Source organism: Gorilla gorilla, chromosome 6 (genome assembly GCF_029281585.2).
Source record: "Gorilla gorilla gorilla isolate KB3781 chromosome 6, NHGRI_mGorGor1-v2.1_pri, whole genome shotgun sequence".
NCBI classification, from domain to species: Eukaryota; Metazoa; Chordata; class Mammalia; order Primates; family Hominidae; genus Gorilla; species Gorilla gorilla.
In genome coordinates, this window is record NC_073230.2 from 144,740,560 (window position 1) to 144,756,769 (window position 16,210).

Consider the following 16,210-nt stretch of genomic DNA (forward strand, 5'->3'; position numbering starts at 1 on the left):
TCACTGGGACCGAGGGTATACACATAGTACATCATTTTGACATCATAATTGTCAAACAGCATTCCAGAAAAGATTGTACTCTCACCAACAAAACCCAAATACTTTGGGTTTTTTAAGTCATTTTTTATTGGTATGGAGGAAGACGCCTTTTTGATGGATCTTTCATAAGGTGAGCTTCGGAAATGTTTGAATGCATCTATTTTATCTATAAGAAGTGGCAAACACACATTTATAAATGTTAAACGTAGACATAACTATTTTGGCAAAATAAGTTTATATTATAGTCTCATTAATATGTTTTGCCTTATCGAAACTTACAGCGGCCGGGTGGGATGGCTCGCTCTTGTGATCCTAGCATTTTGGGAGGCCGAGGTGGGTGGATCGCTTGAGGCCAGGAGTTTGAGACCAGACTGGGGAACATGGCTAAACTCCATCTCTATTAAACATACAAAAATTAGCCATGTGTGGTGGTGCACGCCTGTAGTCCCAGCTACCTGCGGGGCTGAGGCACAAGAATTGCTTGAACCTAGGAGGCAGAGGTTGCAGTGAGCTGAGATCAGACCACTGCACTTCAGCCTGGGCAACAGAGCGAGAGACTGTCTCAAAAATAAATAAATAAAATAATAAGACATTGTATATTATGTATGTGTATACCTCCCTATGTATCTAAATCTGTATATGGTATTACCAATTTTTAAATACATGTTTCATTTAAAATACACTTATTATGTGCAGAACATTGTGCTAAGCACTTTAAATATAATACCATGTCTCAGGGAATCCTGACAGCCATCTTATAAGATAGGAATTGTTATTACCACTTTAGAAACGTGAACATACAGGCGTGAGAAATTAAGTAACTTATTCCAGGTCACAGAGCAAAAAGTTGTACCTGTTATTGGAACCCATGTCTCTAATTTGAAAGCCATTGGCTAACCTCTAGATATACTGCCAATGTTGAAAAGCTTGTCCTTTCTCTTTGAGAACCATGGGAAATACTGTATTCTCAGGTGAGAAGTATTAACATTTGAAACTGGGGACATTTGCATTTATCTTCCAAGGTGATCTGTGTGTTTGTAACCCCTTTATGAAGTCCCCGGGAGCAACCACAGGAGTAACAGCTTTTAGATTGGTGCCTTGGTAGACAAAATTATCACAAACATGTCCGTCTGGTGACTGCCCTCTCATTTTGCTTCTCTTTTGTTTATAAACTTGTTTTTCATTTAATGAATATCTTCCAAAGAATTAATACCTACTTTGATATAATGCAGAAAGTTCTTTGGCAAACATTTAGATGATACTGGGATTTATTGCTTTAAAAAAAAAAGGGTACTCTTTTCATCTGTTAGCTACCAATCAAATACCTTTGCAAAAAGTTGAATTTTAATAATGCTACTTTTAGTTGGCTCAGTTTTAAGTAAGATATTAGATACCTTAAGGACTGATTCCATTCTCCACTGAGTTTTTCTTGTTTCTATCCCTCAAGAAAGAGAGGTTACTAATTTTAAATACATTTAAGAGGATATCTTTTTCTTTGTTAGCGCCAGTGCTTAGGACTACTAAGTCGCTTTGGTGGCTCTGACAGACTGCGTCAGTTTAAATTTCAAGACGATAATGTGGAGGGAGATAAAGTAAGCAAGAAAGATGAGATTGAACTGGCTATGCAGCAGGTAAGAGGGGCAAGAACCATGTGACTTCTCCAAAGTTTTTATGTTTTTGGAAAACGTTGATAAAAATAACAGATATGGACCTGGTGCGGTGGCTCACGCCTATAATCCCAGCACTTTGGGAGGCCAAGGCGGGTGGATCACCTGAGGTCAAGAGTTGAAGACCATCCTAGCCAACATGGTGAAACCTTGTGTGTACTAAAAATACAAAAAAAATTTAGCTGGGCATGGTGGCACGTGCCTGTGGGCCCAGCTACTTGGGGTGGCTGAGGCAGGAGAATTGCTTGAACCCAAGAGGCAGAGGTTGTAGTGAGCCAAGATCACGCCTCTGTATTCCAGCCTGGGCAACAGAGGGAGACTCCATCCGAAAAAAAAAAAAAAAAAGAATACACAGATGTGAGTCATTTTACAAATTGATTGATAACCTTTTCTTCTTCAAATCTCGATTTTCATGCTAATTGAGACATTTCAGGGTCTTAACATTTTTGTTACTGCTGTTTTTTTATTATAGATTTGTGCCAATGTAATGGAATATTGCCAGTCACTCATGTTACAGAGTTCCCCTACCTTCCAGCATGCTGTGTGTCTCTTCACTCCTAGCCTTTCAGAAACAGTTAATAGAGATGGACCGCGGCAAGGTGAGCTTAGTTTTTCATTCTGTATTGAAGGAACTAAGTTGCTGTGGTTATGACATAGCTCTCCAGCTTGGCTCCAGTAAGATGCAGTATTTTCTCTAAGTGTCATTAATGGGAAACATTTTAAATAAGTTTTAAAGTTGAGCGGGAGGTATTATTATTAGACCTATGTACAAGACTGGAGAGAATAGAGAAATTCAGGATTTACTGAGAGTAAATCTAGAGGAACCATGTTTTGAATAGCACTTGAGGGCTCAAAGGATCTAAATTGGGGAGTCAGGTGGCTGGGTGGAAAACATGAAAATACAACAGACAGTTTTATATGTTAAATCATGTTAAGCTGAATTCAGTGTCTAAACTGGGTTTTTTATTATAGCTCCAAATTTCTATAACATAACGAAATACTATTTAGATACTAATTAGGCCAACTTACCCTGTAATTCTTTAATGATTCAGTAGGGAATGTTTGAATATGGGGCAGGATAATGGGTAAAGCTGTTATCCTATGGAACACTCAGAAGAAAAAGCCCATTAGTATCTTGGTGGGGATAATGGAATTGACTGTTGGTGATTTCAGGAAGTCTTTGTTTGAGATCTGTGAGAAAAATTTTGTCACATTTTCATCTTCTTCAAGATCTTACTATCCCTGAAAATTACTTAATCACAAAAAATATGTGTTTAGTAGAATAATAGTATAAAATGACATTATGAAAAGTGTATTAGTGGCCAGGTGTGTGGTTGCTTACGCCTGTAATCCTAGCACTTTGAGAGGCCAAGGCAGGCAGATTAACTGAGGGCAGGAGTTCAAGACCAGCCTGGCCAACATGGTGAAACCCTGTCTCTACTAAAAATACAACAAGTTAGCCGGGTGCAGTGGTGCACGCCTGTAATCCCAGGTACTCTGGAGGCTGAGGCAGGAGAATTGCTTGAACCCAGGAGGCAGAGGTTGCGGTGAGCTGAGATCACACCACTGCACTACAGCCTGGGCTACAGAGTGAGACTTTGTCTCAAAAAGAAAAAAAAAAATTAGTTTAACCCAAAGGATTATAAATCATTCTACTATAAAAACACATGCACACATATTTATTGCAGCTCTACTTACAATAGCAAAGACTTGGAACCAACCCAAATGTCCATCAGTGATAGACTGGATAAATAAATTGTGGCACGTATACACCATGGAATACTATGCAGCCATAAACAAGAATGAGTTCATGTCCTTTGCAGGGACATGGATGAGGCTGAAAGCCATCATTCTCAGCAAACTAACACAGGAACAGAAAACCAAACACCACATGTTCTCACTCATAAGTGGAAGTTGAACAATGAGAACACATGGAGGGGAACATCACACACCAGTGCCTGTCAGGGGATAGGGGGCAAGGGGAGGGATAGCATTAGGACAAATATCTAATGCATGTTTGGCTTAAAACCTAGATGACAGGTTGATAGGTGCAGCAAACCACCATGGCACATGTATACCTATGTAACAAACGTACACATTCTGTACATGTATCCCAGAACTTCAAGTTAACGAAAAAAAGAAAAATATATTAGTTTAGCAACATTCAACCTTATCCTATATAAATTATGCTAAGAACTTTGTTAGATAAATTCTATTATAAAAGGTCCTAGCTAGTAGTATTAAATTTGTTGTTGTTGTAATTTGTGTACAACAAAATTCACCCATTTTAGGTATACAGTTTGAATGCTTTTTGGTAATTATATAAAGTTGGGTAACCATCACCACAACCAAAATACAGAACAATTCCCTGTTCCTTAAAGATTTCTTCCTGCCTTTGATTGCATTTGATTGTTTCCTTCCACTCCGGCCCAGGCATTTACTATTCTGAGTTTTGTCACAAAATCTCTGCCTTCTCCTACCAGTGTCTGCTTCTGTTTGTATTATGTCTAGGCTTTTTCGTTTTATGCCATGGATGGGGGAGAAGAGTACTGACTGGTAGAATCTTAGTTTGTCATATTAAGACAAACTAAGTCCTTAATAGCTAATAAAATAACCTTTATTTAAAGGTATCTTTCAGTGATTGAAAGGGAGTAGTCTTAGGTGACAGGATGTCTTAAAGAAACTGGGGAAGTAGCTACAAAGATTTGTAGTTCTATTTTATAGAGTAAAATAGTTAAATTAGACTGGACATATAAAATAGTTCCTTTGGCTTAAACAAGTTAATTCTATATAGTTCTTGTTTTCTCCTGTATTCAGAAATTTGGAGCCGGGCATGATGGCTAAGCCCGTAATCCCAGTTACTCAGGAGACTATGGCAGGGGGATCACATGAGCCCAGAAGTTCAAGGCTGCAGTGAGCCAAGATCATGCCTCTAACAAAAAAAAAAGTTTGCTGCCAGGAAGATAGGATAAAAAGGGGCCACCATGGGGGGATTCCAATATCTGCATGTTGGAATCAGGCCAAGGCATGAGGGGAAAGGTTTATACAAACCTGATAGCCTCTGAATGCGCAAATATTTTCTAGACTTGGGCAAGTTAGTATGGTGAGAATTCCTGAAATGCTTTGGAGTCCTCCAAGCATTCAATCATCCTCTTTGTGGGTATCTTCCTACCAGGGTAGAGATTATACAAATGTTATCTGGGGACCAGGATACCTAATTTCACTAGGAGAAGGCTCTCTATAACAATGTATTGTGAAAACTGTCACATCTTGCTGTAGACTAGAAGAGGATTCCTGGCAAACTTAATTTGTCTAGGATGTCTTAGTTGGTGGCAGCATCCACAGACAAAGGACTCTTCTGTCTCTTCCCCTCTGTATAAAGATCTATGGGATTGGCCAGGTGTGGTGGCTCACGCCTGTAATCCCAGCACTTTGGGAGGCCAAGGCAGTGCATTGCTTGAGCCCAGAAGGTAGAGACCAGCCTGGGCAATATGGCAAAACCTCATCTCTACCAAAAAATACAAAAAAATTAGCTGGGTGTGGTGGCATGCACCTGTAATCCTAGCTACTTGGGAGGCTGAGGTGGGAGGATCACCTGAGCCCAGGAGGTTGAGGTGGATCACCTGAGCCCAGGAGGTTGAGGTTGCAGTGATCCCTGTTTGTGCCACTGCACTCCAGCGTGGGTGACAAAGTAAGAAACCTGTCTCCAAAAAAAAACAAGAAAGAAAGAAAAAGATCTATGAGTCAGACTTTAGAGCAAAGTTAAGGGAGTTGATAGTGAAGAAAAAGCAAATGTAGATCTCTCCTTCAGTATTCATGGCAGTTTGGGTCATTAAACAAAGATTATCTCCAAATTGAACTCGAAATTGTCACAGTGTTGGGCCAGGCATGGTGGCTCATGCGTGTAATCCCAGCACTTTGGGAGGCCGAGGCGGGTGGATCACCTGAGGTCAGGAGTTTGAGACCAGCCTGGCCATCATGGTGAAACCCCATCTCTACTAAAAATACAAAAAATAACTGGGTGTGGTGGCATGCGCCTGTAATCCCAGCTACTTGGGAGGCTGAGGCAGGAGAATCGCTTGAAACCAGGAGGTGGCGGTTGCAGTGAGCCGAGATCAAACCACTGTACTCCAGGCTGGATGACAGAGTAAGACTCCATCTCAAAAAAAAAAAAAAAAAAAAAAGAAATTGCCACAATGTTTCCATGAAATCCCTTAGTCACTAGAGGAGATTGCTCTAATTGCACTACACAGACTATCTCTAGGATGATTTTTTTTTTCTTTTCTGTAGGGACGGGGTCTCTGTTGCCCAGGCTGGTCTTGAACTCCTGGCCTCAAGCCATTCTCTCTCCTCAGCCTTCCGAATTGTTGACAGGTGTGAGCCACCGTGCCTGTCCTAGGATAATATTGTTATTGCTTTCTAGTTTTCCCTCTGCAAACAACTTTTATGACATCCCACTGTTCCTTTGCATCTTCATTAGCCAGTAGCCAGGTAAAAGGCAGATCATTTTGTTTTACTACCGTAATGTAGCTGTTGTGGCAAAATATTTTTTAAAGTTTAAATCCGTTTATATTTTTTGAATATTTCAGTTACTATTCTTGTCTCTTTGAAAGAATGACTTTGAGCTGGCAATTTAGTAACCAGAAAGATGCAGACCAGAAATGAATCCATACAACTAGAGCCATCAGGCAAAGCAGGAATTAGTCACTTGGTGTTAAGAAACCCCACAATTGTGTATATTGTATATTGTTTTTGATGTGGAGGGGTGTGTGTGTGTGTGTGTGTGTCTAAGGTTTATACTTTGATAGAGTTCTCAAAGAACTCTTTGCCTAATAAAGGGTAGGCTCTGCCAATGTGCATCAGTCAGATTTCTTTATTCTCGCAGGATTTCCAGCCTTATGTATGTACCTGATTACAGTGGCTCCTAACCATTTGTTCTTTAAATTATAAATGGCATTTAAAAGTAATCTTGGGTTGGTTTTAAGGACAGGTTACATGTCCTTAAATTCTGGGGCATCCCTTGTTTTAAAACAGGTCATTTGAAATTCATATGAAATGCTTATAAGTGGAACATTGTTTTATGTCATCACCTCTATTAGATACCCAAGCTCCAGTGGTTCCATACTGGCGCCTGCCTGGTTTAGGCATTATCATCTACCTGCTGAAACAGAGTGCTAATGATTTCTTCAGCTATTATGACAGTCATCGACAGAGCGTCAGCAAGCTACAAAATGTAGAGCAGCTTCCCCCAGATGAGATAAAAGAGGTACGAATCTTATAATGAGCTGGGGGGACTTGAGAAATCATTGCTGTTACTAGGCCAGGGTACTGGTCTCAGACTGAGTAAAGACAACGTATACAGTATGACTGAAGGAATTGGAATGATTCTTCTGTGTGATTTGAAGAAGACTCCTTCGCCGTAGCACCAGCCTTATAAGCATAGAAACTCTTGACTGAAAAACAGTGAAGTGTAGCACCTGTTCAAGAAAATAGAAAGGCAGCTGGCCTTTGAATGAAGAGTTTTGGGTCATTTATACTCTAAAATCTGTGCTGAGAAAGGCTTCTGTTGCAGGTTTTTTTTTTTTTTAATAGAACTTGGGTAAATGTCTCTGTGCCTTCAGCATCTTCAATATCTGTTTAGCAAATCTTTCAAACAAATGGGATAGCATATGAGACTTGACTGCCTTCCCTCAGTGACCCAGAAGCATTCCGTCTACTTACTGTATTAATAACTAAAGATGCTGCATTACCAGGATTGCTACTAAGTAGCTTGCTGCCTTTTCCATTTGGCACAGCTGAATGTAAGGCATCTCTTGGCCAGTTCTTAAGGCAGTGCTGAAGCTTCCTGGTGTCCTGTGGCAGCCTGAATGTTGAGCCACTTTGTCATTCCTGGTTTGCACCAAGTTTTCTAAAAACTTCCATGTTACTCTTAGGAGTAGTCCATGCCTACTCCCTCTTGCCACTTTTCTGGTAACCTCAGGGGACATTTATTGAGTGTCTACAACATGCCAGGCCCTGAACTACATGTTCTACCTAACACCTGGGCAGATATTGTTTCTATTCTCATTTCTCATGTGAGGAAACTGAGGCACAGAAGACTTGCATAACTTACCCAAAGGCATGTAGCTGGCAGGAACAGGTTGAGGCAGGAGTCAATGACTGGGTTTAGGTAACCCCTGAAATTTTGGGTTCATGCCTGGCAGTCCTTCCTCTAATGTGTAGCTAATCAGTGATGTTTGTACTTGCAAGAGGAATTGCATCATCATCATGAAGCGTGTGGCCTACCATCAGCCTCACTTCAGTATGCCTTCTGTGGAACCCAGCATCAGAACATTAGCTGGAACAACTGTGCTTGTGTGTGTGCCACATTGAGAAGTGGTCATGGGAGCTTTGGTTGATGATGATATTTTAGTTATGCTCTAGGTGTCTACCTTGTATTTTTTGCAGAAGATACCTGACAACTGTTAGAAATTCTCCATGGGATTGTTATAGCTACTGTTTGAAAAACCTATCATTTTGTCTTGGTTTGTTTTAATGTGACAGGAAATTCAGGGTTTCATCAGCAACCCTGACTGTGTTTCAGGGACAGACTTTTTCAAAAGACAGCAGATAAGTGTTCATTTGTGAATTTGCTTCTTTGGCTGTAATTTTTAAAAATTGCTAGCTTCTTAGATAAAAACTCTTATCTGCAAGGATGTTTAAATTTGAGTGTTTTTCATAGCATTTATCATGGTGACCTGCTGATAGTAGTTTTTCATTAAAAATTTCATTCCAGTTGATGTCATTCTAATACCACATTTGTTTCTTCTAGTTATGTCAGTCTGTGATGCCTGCTGGTGTTGATAAAATCTCCACTGCCCAGAAATATGTTCTAGCAAGACGGCGCTTGGTGAAGGTGATCAACAATCGAGCTAAACTGCTTTCCCTTTGTTCTTGTATCCTTTATGAAATCATGCACTTGAATGATGACCTTGAAATATAGGAACTGTTCACTTATTCTCATATTATTTGGGCATCAAAACCAGGTGGAAGGAGATAAACTTAATTTTTTCCCAGTAAATGCCTAATGTATTTCCAAATCATAGTTTTTGTTCTTATCTTTTAGAGTAGCTGGTAATACTGATAAAATACATGGGCACTTTCTGTCAGGGAAGAAGGTAGGGACGTGAGACTGCTGGCACAGGACCTCAAGGTCCCCACCTCTTTCCTCAGCACACCTTGCTGCTTCCTCTTGAGGAGCCTTCAGTGAGACCCTGTCTGTTAGACTGAGGCTGTGGGTACCTCATTAAGTGAGTGCAGTCTGTCCTTTTTTCTTCTCCTCCGAAACTGATGTGTAAAAAATATTTGATGAGATTATGTTCCTTTAATCTGAGCTCTGGTATAGTTATCATAGAGACCTGCCTATTTATTCTTTGGCGCCATCTGGAGTACTACTTGTTACATTGCATGCCCACGGATTCTCAAGATTCCTTATTTGCCTCGAGAACCTTGTTTAAAAGCAGAAGACTGCAAGGTAAATTTTCTGCTAAAAATTAATGAACCATAAATACCTATTTGTGCCTTGAAAAGCTAGTACCAGTTTTTTTTATTTTTGTTTCCAGATTACTTAGAGTGAATTGGGTGAATCAAGAGCTGCTTAGTCACTAGACGTAGCTATTTCTTGCATTTTACTTTCTGTTCACGGGACACTGTGCTGAGCATAAGAATATTCTAGAGCCTGCTCATCAGCTGTTCCTTAGCCTCTTGCTGCAGTTAGGGGCCGATCCAGCTCTAGAAGAATGGAGTAGGTCTGCTAATATGCTGATTCTTATTGCTGGAGTGGGCCTCTGTGACTGATGGCCATATATTGGATCCCTTAGGTGGAAAGAAATAGAGAAAAGCTGAGAACCCTGGTCTGGACCAGTGAAATGCTTTCTAGGGGCTTCCATTTGCTAAAAGTTGAAAATTGAGTTCCCAATCTTGAGCCGTGTTTTTCATGGTGCTATTGTTATTGTTCATTGTCATCAGGTTCCTCCACTGTGTGGTAGATAGGTACTTGCACAGCCGGTATGACTCTGTTTTTTTATCTCTAGATTCCTTCGCCTCAGAAACCAATCTAGATTTTAGAAGTGGGCTGGCTATAGTGAGCCAACATGATTTAGACCAGGTAAGGTTCTATTCTCATATTCTTTTATTTTTCTTTATTAAAGTAAAAGGGCTGGGTGTGATGGTACACATCTGTAATCCCAGCATTTTGGGAGGCCGAGACGGGAGGATTGCTTGAGCCCAGGAGTTTGAGAGCAGCCTGGGCAACATAGTGAGACCCCGTCTCTTAAAAAAAAAACTGGCATACTGTGGTGGCATGCACCTGTAGTCACAGCTACCTGGGAGGCTGAGGTGGGAGAATCACCTGAGCCTGGGAGACTGAGGCTGCAGTGAGCTGTGATTGCACCACTGCACTCCAGCCTGGGCAACAAAGCAAGACCTTGTCTCCAATAAATGAATGAAAGAGTGAAGCAAGACCTTGTCTCAAATAAATAAATAAATAAATAAATAAATGTAAGTAAGTAAAAAGGAAAGCCTGGTATGTTAATAAGATTATGATTTTCAGGGTTGCTTACAGACACCTGGTTTGAACTCTAGCTTGACCATTTTAACAGCTATATGACTTTGAACAACTTACTTAACTTCTGAGCCTCGATTGCTTCATCTAAGAAATAGGAGGATTCAACCTTAGAGGGTTTTGTCAGAATTAAGTGAGGTTTCATGTATGTGAGGCTGCTAGTGTTGTACCTAGAACATGGTAAGCATTCCGTGATTGGTAGGCATTATGATCTGGAAACTCCTGATGTCTTTTGATTAGCTTTGTAGAACTTTTTAGGTACAAAGTATCACTCAGCACTTATTTTTCAGGAAATAATTTAATGGTGAGATTGAGAGCAGCCAAAACAAATCCCACCGTCGTAGACCATAGTACACAACACTGTGCTCTTACTAACCTGTTGATCAGTAGTGTTAGAATGAATGAAGAGTATGCCAAAAACAATTACAATGAAAACCTCATATTAAACTAATAGCAAAGTTATGTTTCTAACAAAGCAGGTATCAGGGTGTGTGATGTTAGGGAAAATGAATTACAGCTAGATCCTCTACTAGCCATCTGAATGTCCTTAGCCATGATTTGATAAAGCCTCTGCTCCTCCCAAATCCCTCTTTTTGCTATTTTTCTTAAAACAAGGTTGTGAATGAAAGGTGCAGTTACAGCAGCCTCCAAAGCACAGCTTGCTGGATATCATGGATACCACGCTCCCATCCCAATCCAGACTACATTCGCCCCTTAGTGACTTTATAAAAGGAATTCGTTTTGTGGCTAGGCTTGTTTAGGAGAACTAGTGTTAATTGAGGCCATGTGCAAAATTAGCCGAAGAAGATTATTCAGAAGTTTGTTTGTTTGTTTTGTCTGAGAGACAAGGTCTCACTCCATTACCCAGGCTGGCGTGCAGTGGTGTGACCACAGTTCACTGCAGCCTCAACCCCCTGGGCTCAAGTGATTCTCCCGCCTCAGCATCCTGAGTAGCTAGGACAACAAAAATAAATATATTTTGAAGTAATAACTGTTACTATTTTATTTAGACTGCTTTGTGAAAAAGCTAGAAAAAAATGCAGGATTAATAAATAATCTCACACTCTGTGTTGTGATTTTAATGCAAAACTGAAAACAGGTAGATTGATCTAATATTGTACTTAATTTTAGTCTTTTAGTATAACATCAAAAAGATCCATCTGAAACTACATATGCATTCTAGAATATATATGAATTCTAAAGCATATAACAGGTGTATCCCCGCATTAATATTTTTTGAAAACAAAAGCATGCAAGTGGGTTTTTAAAAATTGCAAAATGAAGTAAAAAGTAAAAGCTTCTTTCCCACCTACCCTCCTGTCCTCCCTCCCTCCCTTCCTTCCCTGCATTCTCCTTCCCTCCCTTCCCCCCCAGTCTTACTGACTTCTTGTATGGCCCTTCAGGAAATGTTTTTGTGTGTATGTTAGTATATCAGCATCAGCATCAACATTCATTGCTATTTAAAGCAGGTTTTTAAATTTATACAAGAAAAGAAAGCAGGAAAAACATGAGAATTAAACCAAAAAATTCTAAGGTAGAAAATGTGAATGTTTAGTTAATTTAGTAACACATTACAAAAATTCAAAAGTGTTTACATTGAAAGAACCACATTACAAAAATTCTAAAGTGTTTTAAATTGGAAGACTTAGAATAAAAGAAATATTTGAGACAACAATTTTAACAAAATGTCTTTTGTGTCACCGCTAGCTTCAGGCTGATGCAATCAACGCTTTTGGAGAATCACTACAAAAGAAACTTCTGGACATTGAAGGATTATATTCAAAAGTTCGATCTCGATATAGTTTCATACAGGCTCTTGTCAGACGTATCCGTGGCCTCTTGAGGATATCAAGGAACTGAGAGCCCGTGCTTATGCTCTTCTATGAGAGAGATGAATTGGGGAGAACTGTCTCCATTTTATAGATTAGTTTCTTTCTAAATTATGACCAAAAATATTTTGCTATTTCTTTCTTTGTATATGGACATCTTTTCTGTAAACTTCCCCTAGTTCCATCCTCACTAGTAAAAAATAAATACTTTTTAAAAAAACAAAACAAATGTATGGTTAATCTTTTGATCTTTTATCTTTTGATCAGCATTATCAGGAATCTAACAAATAAACCTTCAACAGTGGTGATTTTCCCATAGAGATATTATTCTGAATGCCAGATTAAAGGCATAGTCTGAAAATTCTAATTTTTTCACCCTTTGTAGCTACATTACACTATTAACAATATTCAGGGTTACTAAACTATAGCCATGCTCTTATAGAATAGTGTACTCAATACTGTGAAAATGTCTGAAAAAGTCAAGCTTTTTCCTAAAATTATTTAGGTTTTCCTTTTTTTTAGTTTTTTTCTTTTCTGCACGTAAGTTGACAATACAATTGTCCCTTGGTATCTGGTGAGTACTGGTTCTAGGGCTCCCACGGATACCAAAACCTAAGTTTTGGCATGCATGTTCCTTATATAAAATGGCATTGTGTTGCATATAATATAGATACATCTTCTTGTATACTTTAAATCATTTCTAGATTACTTACAATACCTAATGTAATATGAATTCTATATAAATAGTGGTTAATACTATGTTTTTAAATTTGTATTATTTTTTACTGTTACACTGGTTTTTTCCCCCCAAATATTTGTGATCTGTGGTTGGTTGAATCTGCAGATGTTGAACGTGGGGATATGGAGAGCTGACTCTACAGTAATTTGTGTTTGTTCCTTAGAAATGATTGTGAAATTTCTCAAATTAATCATCTGCCAATATTTCTCATATAATTAATATGGTGGCTATCACTAGGACAAAACATTTACATGATCACCACTCTATTTCTTACCCAGTTGTTTTCATGTTCAAGTAACTACATCATCCGAAACTGCAAATTTCCTTTTCCAGACAGCAATTACTTCAGCCTAATACATAGGAGAGACTGCTGAGAGGAGAAAGTCTTTACTTTCATGTAGTAACAGAATAAACGCTATAACACTATAGAATAAAATTGATAATTATTCTATAGTGTCATAGTGTTTTTTTGTTTTGTTTTGTTTTTTTTGTTTTGTTTTTTGAGAAAGAGTCTTGCTCTGTCGCCAGGCTGGAGTACAGTGGCATGATCTCGATTCAGTGCAACCTCTGCCTTCCAGGTTCAAGCGATTCTTCTGCCTCAGCCTCCCGAGTAGCTGGGACTCCAGGTGTGCGCCACCACACCCAGCTAATTTTTGTATTTTTAGTAGAGACGGGGTTTCACCATGTTGGCCAGGATGGTCTCAATCTCCTGACCTTGTGATTCGCTCACCTCGGCCTCCCAAAGTGCTGGGATTACAGGCGTGAGTCTCCGCGCCCAGCCTAGTGTTGTTGTTGTTGTTTTTAAATGCTTACAATAAAACTTCTGTGGCTTCCAAGCGTTGGTTTTTGGGTTTTGTGGGTTTTTTTTTTTTTTTTTTTTTTTTTTTTTGGTGATAGGGTCTTACTCTGTCACCCAGGCTGGAGTGCAGTGGCATGATCGTGGCTCACTGCAACCTCCACCTCCCGGACTCAAGTGACTTTCCTGCCTCCGCCTCCCGAGTAGCTGGATTACAGGTGTGTGCTACCATGCCCAGCTTATGTATTTTTAGTAGAGACGGGGTTTCACCATGTTGGCCAGGCTGGTCTTGAACTCCTGGCCTCAAGGGATCTGCCTGCCTCAGCCTCCCAAAGTGATGGGATTACAGGCATGAGCCACTGCACCTGGCCTTTAAGCATCTTTAAAACAGCTTTATCTTAGAGGAAGTTATGCTGTCAGGTTTAAAAAAAGAAAAATATAAAGGCTTCGTCAGTGTTATATTTTGTAATTAATTTACCACCAACCAGATATAAACATTAGCTGGAAAACATTCTGTTAATAAATAAAAGTCCTGGATGTGAAAGAATAAATAAATGGATCCAAAATGTAGTTATAGTGCATAGTGCTCCACTGGTCAGGTATATGGTTATCTCTGTCATCTGGAGCACAGGCATGAACCTAGAAGTGATTAGCAAAGAGCCTAGGCGTGAAATCAAAGCATTTTATAAACTTCTGAAGTATGAAGCCTTCTTAACAGACAAGACATATAGCTAAATTTCGAACTGGGATTTTAGGAGTGAGGAGGTGGTTCTTGCCTGTGTTTTATGTGAGTGAGAGCAAGTGTGTGTGTGTGTGTAGGCAGGGGAACTCTGCTTCTTGTCAGTGACTTCCTCAGATTCCTCTATCCCTCCGCCTCCCTGACTACTGCTGCTGCAGTGGCTGCTCCCTGGGTTGTAGGAAATGAGTGATAATGATGACGTCGGGGTGGAGAGTGACAAGCAACAACAGAGATTTCAATCTGCGGCTGACAAATGGGCCCATCATAATGCACTGGAATGAAATCGTAGGGACCACATCAAAGGCAGCCTCCAGTTTGTGGGACGCAGTCCCAACACTCCAAGGAGAGAAGGCCATAGAGTATATCCAGCATATGCAAAGGGAAAAACCACACGCCAGTGAGATATTGATGACCTCAGCGGCAGAATGCTCTTCTGAAGCAGGAAGTCCGTGCACCGAAGGGGAGGTCAAGTGCCCAGCCACAGGCCAACTATCCCTCCTCAGACAGCATCCTCTACACCAATGCCAAGGGCAGCACCACCTCTGCCTTTGATGGGGGCTCCGACTGCAGCTCAGAGTTGGAGCCTGAAGAGGCCTGAAGTAGGAAGAAACTCCAGATGGAGGCCAGCTGAGTTACTCAGGGCAGGCCAGCAATAAACACTGTCTCCATCATCCTCCTTTCCGTTTCCTCAGAACCATTTGAGAGACTCTTTCTCCCTTAAAAATTGCTTTTTAAATTTTTATGTAAAAGCTCTTGGGGCCTGGCACAGTGGCTCACGCCTGTAATCCCAGCACTTTGGGAGGCTGAGGCGGGCAGATAGTTGAAGTCAGGAGTTCGAGACCAGCCTGGCCAACATGGTGAAACCCTGTCTCTACTAAAATTACAAAAATTAGCCTGGCGTGGTGGTGCACGCCTGTAATCCTGGCTACTCGGGAGGCTGAGGCAGGATAATTGCTTGAGCCCAGGATATGGAGGTTGTGGTGAGCCTAGATGGCACCACTGCACTCCAGCCTGGGCAACAGAGCAAGAGTCTGTCCCCCTCCCTACCCCACCCTCCCAAAAAAGCTCTTGTCCTCCTTCCCCATTTCTACTATAACTGTTTAAAAAAAAAAAAAAAAGTGTTTCCTTCAGGGATTCCCTGTCTCCACCAAGAATTTTTAGACCAAAACACCCTAGCTTGGCAGCTTTTTCTATGGAGGACAGATGGCCAGCCTGACCTCTGAGCACAGTATCCTGCCCACTCCACCAGCTCCTGCAGCCCTGCCCAGGCACATGCCTGGAGGACACCTGCCCCACCCAGGCTGCCTCCAGGTCCATGCTCACCTCTGATTAACAGACTTTGAGAATCTGTGAACTGCTCTTAAGATGACTGGGCCGGGCATGGTGGCTCACACCTGTAATCCCAGCACTTTGGGAGGCAGAGTCGGGCGGATCACCTGAGGTCAGGAGTTCAAAACCAGCCTGGCCAACATGGCAAAACCCTGTCTCTACTGAAAAATGCAAAAGTTACCCAGGCGTGGTGGTACGCGCCTGTAGTCCCAACTACTCAGGAGGCTGAGGCAGAGGTTGCAGTGAGTTGAGATTGTGCCACTGCACTCCAGCCTGGGTGACAGAGCGAGACTCTATATCAAAAAAAAAAAAAAAGATGACTGGTTTGGAGTAATCAGATTTACACTTTCTCCTTTTTAAAGACTTTTTTCTCTTTTTCTAAAAAGCTATTTATCCCTCCAATTGAGTGACCAGATCCTTAAAGAAGTTTGTGGTGTAAAAAAAAGAGGGGTCGTGTTTGCAGCACAGAA

General features: G+C 40.7%; 1 protein-coding gene and 1 pseudogene across 2 annotated transcripts in view; both read left to right on the forward strand.

Annotated features, from left to right (window-relative positions):
* NUP205 (nucleoporin 205) overlaps positions 1 to 12,366 on the forward strand; it is a 91,767-nt gene extending 79,401 nt beyond the window's left edge. For both annotated transcript variants that reach the window (XM_004046274.3, XM_055347188.1), the window contains exons 37-43: positions 1,542 to 1,670; positions 2,179 to 2,305; positions 6,806 to 6,972; positions 8,518 to 8,641; positions 9,091 to 9,219; positions 9,779 to 9,852; positions 12,016 to 12,366. In XM_004046274.3, the coding sequence (XP_004046322.1) occupies positions 1,542 to 1,670; positions 2,179 to 2,305; positions 6,806 to 6,972; positions 8,518 to 8,641; positions 9,091 to 9,219; positions 9,779 to 9,852; positions 12,016 to 12,168 (903 nt within the window). In that variant the 3' untranslated portion in view covers positions 12,169 to 12,366. The remainder of the gene's footprint in view (positions 1 to 1,541; positions 1,671 to 2,178; positions 2,306 to 6,805; positions 6,973 to 8,517; positions 8,642 to 9,090; positions 9,220 to 9,778; positions 9,853 to 12,015) is intronic.
* Positions 12,367 to 13,775: 1,409 nt separating this feature from the next.
* On the forward strand, positions 13,776 to 15,042 carry LOC101152539 (protein max-like; annotated as a pseudogene).
* The last annotated feature ends 1,168 nt before the right edge of the window (positions 15,043 to 16,210 follow it).